General features: G+C 39.3%; 2 protein-coding genes across 2 annotated transcripts in view; one reads left to right on the top strand and one right to left on the bottom strand.

Moving 5' to 3' along the window:
- Positions 1 to 7,454, bottom strand: part of Elp1 (elongator complex protein 1) — a 15,491-nt gene extending 8,037 nt beyond the window's left edge. The window contains exons 1-4 of the mRNA XM_086550524.1: positions 7,313 to 7,454; positions 2,300 to 2,460; positions 2,039 to 2,191; positions 1 to 1,775 (exon numbers count right to left, since the gene is read on the bottom strand). The exon at positions 1 to 1,775 is cut by the window's left edge and continues 331 nt beyond it. Of these exons, the coding sequence (XP_086406650.1) occupies positions 1 to 1,775; positions 2,039 to 2,191; positions 2,300 to 2,431 (2,060 nt within the window). The 5' untranslated portion in view covers positions 2,432 to 2,460; positions 7,313 to 7,454. The remainder of the gene's footprint in view (positions 1,776 to 2,038; positions 2,192 to 2,299; positions 2,461 to 7,312) is intronic.
- Positions 7,455 to 7,537: 83 nt separating this feature from the next.
- The window catches only part of mRpS33 (mitochondrial ribosomal protein S33), a 4,738-nt gene continuing 2,275 nt past the window's right edge, over positions 7,538 to 10,000 (top strand). The window contains exons 1-2 of the mRNA XM_043023964.2: positions 7,538 to 7,889; positions 9,806 to 9,966. Coding sequence (XP_042879898.1) covers positions 9,830 to 9,966 — 137 coding nt within the window. The 5' untranslated portion in view covers positions 7,538 to 7,889; positions 9,806 to 9,829. The remainder of the gene's footprint in view (positions 7,890 to 9,805; positions 9,967 to 10,000) is intronic.

Consider the following 10,000-nt stretch of genomic DNA (forward strand, 5'->3'; position numbering starts at 1 on the left):
TCTAGCACTTTCTCAAAAGCTTTTTGCATCAAGGGGACTGTAAGAAGCAAATGATTAGAAGTAGTTACAAGCAAATGGCTATTAAGAATGTGGAAGGAGGTGCAATTGGGAAAGAGTTGCTTGTCTCCCCAATAGAGACGACTTCTACGAGTCAAACCCAAAACAGTCATTTCCATTCCTTCATCGAGCGGGCATACTGATAATTTCTGACACACAGTTGGGAACTGTACTTCACATCCATCCACTTCATAAGGTTCCATTTTCTGTTGCCCAAGATCTACCTTTACAAGAGCTCCTGAAGCCAACTGTAAGATTACAATGGAGCCATCTGGAGCAGAGGCAACACTCAGAACTGCGTCTTCTATAGGGAAAACAGACTTCACAACTGTTCTGCCCGCTTCTGACCCTAATGACTGTAGATCGATTACAGCCATATAACAACTCTCTTCTTTATAAAATGCTACAATAGTATTTTTGGATACCCATAACCAATTATACAGCAAAGTGGACCCTTTGGGTTTAGGTTCAGATTCCCATTCTATCTGATGTTGAGCAAATACTCTGTGAACTTTTACTTTGACAGTAAACCCATTGCCTCCTGCTCCAGTAACCTGTACTCCACACCCTTGATCATCCAGGTTTTCACTGGCATGAGCCTGTGTCAGAAATGTGAGGGTGCCTGATCCATGGACAACACACAGGTTGTTGCTATTACAACCTGGAGGGTCAAATGCCTCAAGAAAACCAGAATCCTCAATACACAGGGAGTTGTCAGGTGAAGCCTCACATTTCCTGACAACTGACGGGGCAAACATAACAGCCTGGATGCACTCCTGGAAAGTGATCATATATGCAGACATAGGGGGCGGTATGATGGACTGTCTGAATGGGGTCATTTTCAACTTGGTTCCATCAATCACCCCAACTTGGGCTAGGTCTGAAATACCTAAGCCATGAGATATATCAGTGTGAAAAGACCAGCTGTAGCTGTGATAATGAGTGGCAGTTAATAGGTATAGTACGAGAGGAGCCTCATTATCCCAACAGACATTACAAATAATCTCGTTAAACTTTAGTTCTTGTTTCAAATACCAGTGGTAGTTCCCTGTTGTCCAAAGCTGGATAATGCTGGAAGTCATTTGCTTGTTTTCAAGATTCTCTAGCCAGACTAACAACACAGAGGAATCCTGGTTCCACAGAACTTCCTTTACGAGCATTTCTGATGGTTTGAATGGCAGAGAAAACTCTCCGTGTCTGAGGCCATTCTTTTCAAAGCATACAATATCATGTTTGTTTGGGCACCTCTGTGACGAAACTATTAAGCTACCAGATGGCTTCCAAGACAGTGCTTGTTCGAGGCCAGCAGTTTCTTCACTCGTATACTGCAGAACACCTTCATTGTTTATCACTCTTATCCTGCGGCGACGGTTTTCGCTGGTTACGTAACTGACCGCAAACATTTGGCCATCGCCTCGCCAACTAATACGAGGTCTGAGATCGTCCCATTCCGTCACTGGCTTGAGATTGCTCTTCACACTCTTCGCTGCTGCTTTTCCTTCCTTGCCGTGAAACTGAGTCTCCTTCTTCCCCCACCCAACGTTGATAAACTCGCTCTCTCCAAAATCTTCATGATTGAGCGGAAATTCAGTAACAGGATCGAACTCTGTTGTCATAATAACAACACTGGATTCTCTGGTGACTAAGACAAGCAGCTCTTGGTCAGGGCTCCAACACGCAGCGTCTAATCCTGCCGCAACCGAGCCAACTACTTCAACCTGTGAATTGGATGGGTGCTTTACAAACTTTTAAGAAAGAAAGAAAGATATAGATACTTTTTACACAAATACATTGCATGATCTTTTGGTAAAGTAAAATTTATTTACTATACTTCAAAAAGGTTAAAGATTTGTTTATGACAACAGTTACACAAGAATGATTAATAAAAATGTCCATTAGAGAATGACCATACAATTAAAACCACATTTAGTTCACTACTTGTTCCCAACTATCTCAAAATCTAGAGTAAAAGACATTTTACCTCTTGGTTTTCAGTGTTTATTGTAATAACATCCCCTTCAGCTGTTACAATGCACAGAGCATTGATCGCAGTCACAAAATCAGCTTGAATGATTTTGGACGTTTGTACATCGTGGTCACTCCATTTCAACGGTGGGGAATCTTCTTCACTACCCTGTAAATTATAAAAATAATAAAGATAATAATACTTATAACAATAATAATAATAAGCTACAACTTATATCCACTTCAGCATGTATGTAAAGCAATCAATCAAGCTCACCCTTTTTATGATTTCCAAGCCATCTTTGTCGATACGGTAGACTCCCGATGTGATCGGGTGGACACACAACAATCCCTCGGAAGTATTATGCAAAACTTGGGAGGTGTGGTCGTTCAAGCGTAGGTTCTTCATCTTCGTCTAGACTCTGTATGCTGGGACTCCTGAAAAGACAGTCAGCAATTTGATATTACCAGTTCCTGAACCTCAACCAGTGATGAAATATGTAATAAAAAAATAAAATAAATAATAATAAATAAAAAATACCGTGCAATCTGGGTCTCCCTTATGATTTGGTTGACATCAGGACTATTGACTGAACTATTGTACAACATTTGAACAGGTCAATTCAAAGCAATGCCTGCAAAACAGTAAAGTGTGATCACTAAACATTAAAACAAATACATATTAGGTCACAGTTCTTAACCCATTGTGGACGGGGGATGGATTTACTTGCCCAGTCTCCAGGATGGGTTCCATTTCAGAGCGAGGCTTTTCCTACTCTCTTTCAGTCACTCATTGTAAAATTAGAGCTATTTTTGTTTTAATTTTTGAGTGCTTTATTATATTTATAGACTTATGTGTCATATCACAGGCTCTATCAATGCTGCAGTTGACTAAAATTGTAGTATAGAGTCCATGTCAGCTCAATATTTTCTTACTCAGTGCAATAGAAGTATTGCTGTTTAATTGAGGACAAAAAACTACTTTATTTTTTTGTATTTGTGTACTGTCATGAACAAATATGAAACATATAACCATCCATAATGAAGATAACATAAAGAGGTAGAAAAGAGGAAGGAAACCTGTGCTTATGACTGTGATAGCCACAGTACAAGGCATCCCTACTGGCACAGGGGGCACATTGTGGACACTGGGCAAGGTATGAGTCCCCTTGCTCTTCTTGTTCTGCCTGCACATCCTTCATCTCCTGTACTTTAGAGCAAGAGGTGGGCACCTAGCTGTGTGCCATCGCACTATAAAGAGTGTTTGCCTAAGACCGTGGATGGGTGCCATTCAAGGCTCTCTCTCCTGCTGGTGCTAGAAGAAAATGGCGTCATCTAGGTTTTGGATGTTAGGTGAAATCCATTTTGCTTAATATTAAGGCAATTATAGTAATTATGGCTACAAATGTCATGTTTGTCACGACACCCATCGTCAGGCCAAAGCTCCTGCGTCATGTATGTCATGACACCTGTCCGCAACGGGTTAAGAGTAGTAGATTTTCCTGTCACATCAGCGATTAACAACAGGAAAAATCATGGAAATGCTTCATAAAATATGACAATGCATTTAAAATATCTGAATTCTAAGTATGCCAAGCCAATCTTTGCCACTCAAATCTTCCCAGTTCAGTGAAATTTGAGAAGGCTTACCTTTTAGTTCTTTTTTTTTTTTCAGAGGTTAAATCAAGAAAGGTAGGTATTCACAAATAAGTAAATGACAGCATTTCTTGGTATTGTAATATTTTCCCTTTTTAAAACATAATTAGGTCAAGAGGATTAAATGATTCAAGATGATCATGAAACTCTACAACAACTACAATCTGGAAAACTATAGACCTCATTTCCTTACCACTGCAACCCTCTGAGGCAAAGCCTTTGAAACATCACCGCAGCATCTGCATTCAACGTCATCTTACTTTCAAAAATAAGAAGCTGATTTCTGATCAAATCATTCTCTTAATAAGCAGATTTCTTGAGACTTACTAATGGTACTCTTAAGGCCATATATTTCTCATATTTGTTTACCAAGAGAAATAGTCATCAATACCAGTAGAATTTCCAAATGGCTAAGAATACATGAGGAATGGCGAGTAGAGTGTTTGGGTTAGAAAACTTACTCTCACAATAGCTGTGCTGGCCAGATGCAGGATATGGGGGCCTTCTAATCTTTTTCTTTAATAAAAAATGGTAAAATGTACATAGAAAAACAAGAAATTGCCAAGAGTTTTTCTGTCTATTCTTAGGTAGACACTGAGCAGAGTGGTAACATCAGATTGACCAATTCAGGCCTTGCCATACCTGCCTCAGTGAACACTTGCTCCTGTATTGTTTGTTTGAGCTATTCCTGCCTTGTATCTTGCCAATTGTATGTTATTCACTATTTCTTACAGTTTTGATTAGTTCCACTAAACTATTTACAGTGGTCACTTGGAGTAAAAGTAATAATGAGATAAAGGCTGTTTATATATTTAAATATATATATATATATATATATATATATATATATATATAAAACTCTCTCTTCCTAATTCATTTTCACCCTTTTCTCACCTTTCCTATTTTCATTTCATTTCATTTTTAGTAAATACTGCTTTGCTTTATTGTAATTATCCATAAACCTTTACCTTTAAGAAACCAAAGAGAATATTTCAGTGTATGATGCAATTGCATCATCTCACTTATAGAACAAAATAAAATACTTCATTTCTGGTCATGACTGCTAATATTCCAGTCCATTTCCATTCAAATGAATCTGTGAAATCAAAGGGTTGTTGATCTCATATGTAATGATTATTTCTGATGATTTTTCTTCCAATCAATAATTCACGGGCTGCATGAGGTTTCAAAGTGCAAGGAAACCGTTTAATATGTAGCATGTCTGGAGACAGGTAATGAAGCATTGTCTGTATTATAAAATGCACATTTGTATAAACTTGCACATTTCTTGTTGATGCCTTCAATATCTAGTCATTTGTATATCCCTTTATTCTACAAGCCAGCAAGCCAACCAAAGCCCCACCACTTTCTGTTGATTATATTTCCTTTTCATATGAAGTACCATTCTGGAGAAGGTTTTGGCAAACAACCTAACTTCACAGTGATAATCATAATGGTAAAATTACACTTGTCTATTCATTTTGGTCTCAATAAAATGCCAATTTGTTTCACTTTAGTACTTCATGCCTGAAAAAGCACACAAAACTGAGGAGAAACTGAAAAGAAAATAGTTACTTTTGCGCTATATATATATATATATATAAGTTGGCTGGATTCTCTGCTATTGCTACTTAATTGGCGTATGTCAGGAGTGCTTGGGTCAATCCTCTCCAGGACCCCTCTGCACCTCTGGCCCTCTGGTGTTGAAGCCAGCAAACATCCATCACGTATGTTCCGGCTAGGCAGAGCTTGGATTGGTTCCTTATCTAGGAATAATTTACTTGAGCGCATATCATATGTTGATTGTTTATTTGTATTGGAGGTTTATACTTTATATCAAATATACGTAATATCTATATTAGTTATGTATAATATTCTTATATGTGCTAATTAGCGATGTACTCTTTGTTTGTGTTCTACCTGACTTAGTCTATATTGACACAACTGTGAGCCCATATGAAATCCCAATTCAATGGGCTCAGTCATAAACCTTTTTCATATACGGAAATGTTTGGTTACATCTTGACAAAATAGAGTTATTCAACTTTACTTTTACTTGCCATTCTACAAAAACAGGCAGCTTAAACAGCCTTGAATAATAGGACTTTGTGAACCCCCAAACAATAAGTAACATGGACTTTCCTTGCTTGTGCTTGGCCTACTGATTTAAGTTTTGCTTCAGCTGGTGGGTATTCAAAATAATGCCACGCCTTTAAATACAACCATATTGGTAATGATGGATTCCTCTCACCCCCTACTTTTCAGATTTATTGAGTATGAACCTCAATTCGAAGTCTCCCCCTTGGCTAGGGCAGATGGAAGCCTAGGTAAGGTTAGGTAGGTCGTTGGATCAAGATGTCATGTGAGAAAACTATCCCAAGCTCTGTGTAATTAACATGTTGCAGGCAACTGCAGATCACCGTGCACACAAGACGCGGTACGGCAGGCCACCCCAGGGGGGATCGCAGGGTATTGCAGTTGTCATGCAGGTGGTATTACAGTGTTTAAGTGACATATTTACCTGTAATTACCTATCTTTTTTTATTGGTTAACCTCACAATTTCCCCAGTCTCCTTCATGCCGTCTCCTCTTATCGGGACCAAGATTACAGGTTATAGGGGTTGAATTGTGAGTCATACTCATTATATCTGAACAGTAGAGGATAGGAGGAATCCATCGATTCCAATATCGTGGTATTTAGCAGCACGGCACTCTACTGAATATTTACCTACTGGTTATTGTTAACCCAGTGCGGACTAGATTTGCTTGCCTAGTCTCCAGCACAATGGAACTTCATGCAACAATACCTTGACTTTTCCCACTCTCTTTCATTCACTCACTGTAAAATTAGAGCTATTTTTGTGTTTTAATTTATGTTTTATTGTATCGAGAGACTTATATGCATCATATCATGGGCTATATTAATGCCACAGTTGCCTAAAATTATAGTATAGAGTCTATATCATCTCATTATTTTCTTTAGACTCAGTGTGATAGAAGTATTGCTGTTTTATGGGAAGACAAAAAGCAACCTTGTTTTATAGTATTCGTGTACTGTCATGAACGAATATGAAACATATGACCATCCACAATGAACAAAGCATGAAGAGTTAGAAAAGAGGAAGGAAACCTGTGCTTATGACTGAGTGCCAGAATAAAAGGCATCCCTACTGACACAGAGGCTCCTCTTCTGCCTGCACATCCTTCATTGGCGATGTTTTAGAGCAAGAGGTTGGCAACTTGCTATGTGCCATAGCTAGGAGAAAGTGGTGCCCTCATTTGGCAATTATAGAAATTATGACTGCAACTGTAATCATCACTCACTCATTACTCAGAGTACAATAAAATAACACTGTGATCCAAAATCCCTGAATGTCATGTATGTCATGACGCCTGTCGTCAGGTTAAAGCTCCTGCGTCATGTCTTAGTCCCCATAGTGTGCAACTGTATCTGTTGCACCACCTGCTGAATTTACATTTACCGCTCGTCTACCAAATAAACACACTGCTCCAGTAAGATCAGCCACATTTCAAAGCAAGTATCTGTTGCTGGCTTAAGTAAACGGGCGGGAGAATTCATCAGCAGTCAGCCAATCTCATCTTGCATGCAATACAAACGAGATTGAAACCATACCTCAGGTGCTAACCTTCCATCGTCCGAGTTTCCAAGCGTTTTGACGTCGTGTCTTCTCCTCCTACTCGGATTTAGACCTTGATTTCGTCTCCTACAATGCCCTGAGTTATCCTCCTTCTTCTTAAATCTGTCTGGTTCTCCCTCCTTTCTCTTTTTTACCGGATTTCAGACGAAATTTGCGCCGACACTCGCCTTCACGTGTCAAGTCTTACCATAACAACACATGTATTCTGAGGGATCCTGTGTGTAATTGGTTTTCGATTCTATGCTTATATTTGTGCGATTGTGTATCATATCTTCAGGTAATATTGATCTATGAATCAATGTATCTTTTATTTAGTAGTGCGTTGAATGTTTTTTTTTTTATTAAAGTCAATATGACTGCTAGGTATATGGTTGAGTATTTTTCTCTCTGAAAGAGGATGTAGATATAACAGTTCGTACCTTTTAATACAAATGACCAAAACTATAAATACGATGAAAGGATCCAATTTTCAAAGGCAAAGTATTAAAGCATCTATTTTCAGTGCAGTGTGTACGCAACATTTACACACACGCTCCTTCATGTGTGTACCAGGTGAGTGTCGTCGGAATCACATTTTTCTATTTACATGAAGGATGACCAGAGTCTCCGCTCAGACTAAATACTTAGTAGTTATGACCTTTTACTAGGTTAATGAAGATACGGGCTAAAGAGAATAGGGCAAAGGAGGAGGAAAGATTGAATAATTACAGCCCGGTATTTGGCCAGAGTGGAACCGGGCAAAGAGAGACTTTACGTAATGATTCTAAGGGAAATATAAATAAGACACTCAGTCATATAAAAGGCATAGACTCCACAAATATAAGATGAATTCATAACGGCTTATCAAAATCCCCAAATTCATGCTCGTGAGTAGAAGACCGTTGCCGTGGCCTCCGCGCGCTGCTCAAGCAAAGGCCAACGAACCTTCCTCCTATTTATCCTGGCGAGATGGAACTTGTAGACTTCCCCAACACAAGACAGAACTTGTAGACTTCCCCAGCACGAGATGGAACTTGTAGACTTCCCCAACACAAGACGGAACTTGTCGACTTCCCCAACATGAGATGGAACTTGTAGACTTCCCCAACACGAGACGGAACTTGCAGACTTCCCCAACACAAGACGGAACTTGTAGACTTCCCCAACATGAGATGGAACTTGTAGACTTCCCCAACACGAGACGGAACTTGTAGACTTCCCCAACACGAGACGGAACTTGTAGACTTCCCCAACACGAGACAGAACTTGTAGACTTCCCCAACACGAGACAGAACTTGTAGACTTCCCCAACACGAGACAGAACTTGTAGACTTCCCCAACACGAGACGGAACTTGTAGACTTCCCCAACACGAGACGGAACTTGTAGACTTCCCCAACACGAGACGGAACTTGTAGACTTCCCCAACACAAGATGGAACTTGTAGACCTCCCCAACGCGAGATGGAACTTGTAGACTTCCCCAACACGAGATGGAACTTGTAGACCTCCCCAACGCGAGATGGAACTTGTAGACTTCCCCAACACGAGACAGAACTTGTAGACTTCCCCAACACGGGAGGGAACTTGTAGACTTCCCCAACACGAGATGGAACTTGTAGACTTCCCCAATACGAGATGGAACTTGTAGACCTCCCCCGCTGTCTAGCATTAGGTGGAGAATCAGCTGAATCTCCATCTTGCTAAATATTAGTGGTGAATGATCATTGGTCTTTTCTGGAGCAAGAAGCTCGGAGGAATTGCTATTGCTCTCTGTGGTCGTATTCTACACAAATGATTCGCTGTCTCTTTATGAATAATATTTTCATGTGAAGTGCAGTTGAATTAGATGTGACTTGGGCAATTGCTATGTTCAAGCCTCTTATGCTCTGAAAGATTTAAGTCTTAAATATTTGTATATACTTTGGTCTGTTGAGGCCAAAAAGTATGGAACACTTAATAGGTAAACAATCTTTAGAGGTCTTTTACTGTGCATATTACACAGTCCTGAATAAGTGTAATGTGTACATGCATGATGGAAGAATAAATCAGACTCAAAAACCTTCAATAAACAATTCAAAAAAAAAAAAAAAAAAAAAATGACAGAATAACTTGTGCCATATTTTGTCTGGGGAACGGTCATTCCAAATTATAATAATATCCATATTTCATCCATTAAGGATAAATTCTGCTTTGTTTGTTTACAAATTTAGCCTATGTTATGTTATTTTTATATCTACTTCATGTATCACCTGCTTGTAAAAAAGCCCGTAAATCCCATTTTATTCCATAGTGTTCATGTTTTTTTTATCATTTGGACTTGCAGAATGGAAGCAACCAGTCTGTTGTTTCAGTTCCTCTCTTACATAGCTCTTGCCTGCTTCTGTTTATGCAGTGTTCAGAAAAGGTGGCATTTAGCGCGGGCTTGAATGATTCAATGGATGAATCACTCGTGTACATTTTAAATCTTATGTCTTTTTACTCTTTTCAGAAAGGAAGTCAGACTACAAAAAATATGGCTTCAAAGCTACCAGTTGCTTCTGGCTTATATAATTATGCTAGACTGACTGCAAATTCAAGCTATTATGCCAAGCGAATGAACCGTCTAAGCAACCGAATATTTGGAGAAGTCGTACGACCAACCAATGCTCAGTAAGTGGGCCTATCTACCCTATATGTAATCATG

The sequence above is a fragment of the Penaeus japonicus genome, unplaced genomic scaffold (assembly GCF_977035675.1).
Source record: "Penaeus japonicus unplaced genomic scaffold, GWHDUDI00000001_assembly GWHDUDI00000023, whole genome shotgun sequence".
In the NCBI taxonomy this organism is placed as follows: Eukaryota; Metazoa; Arthropoda; class Malacostraca; order Decapoda; family Penaeidae; genus Penaeus; species Penaeus japonicus.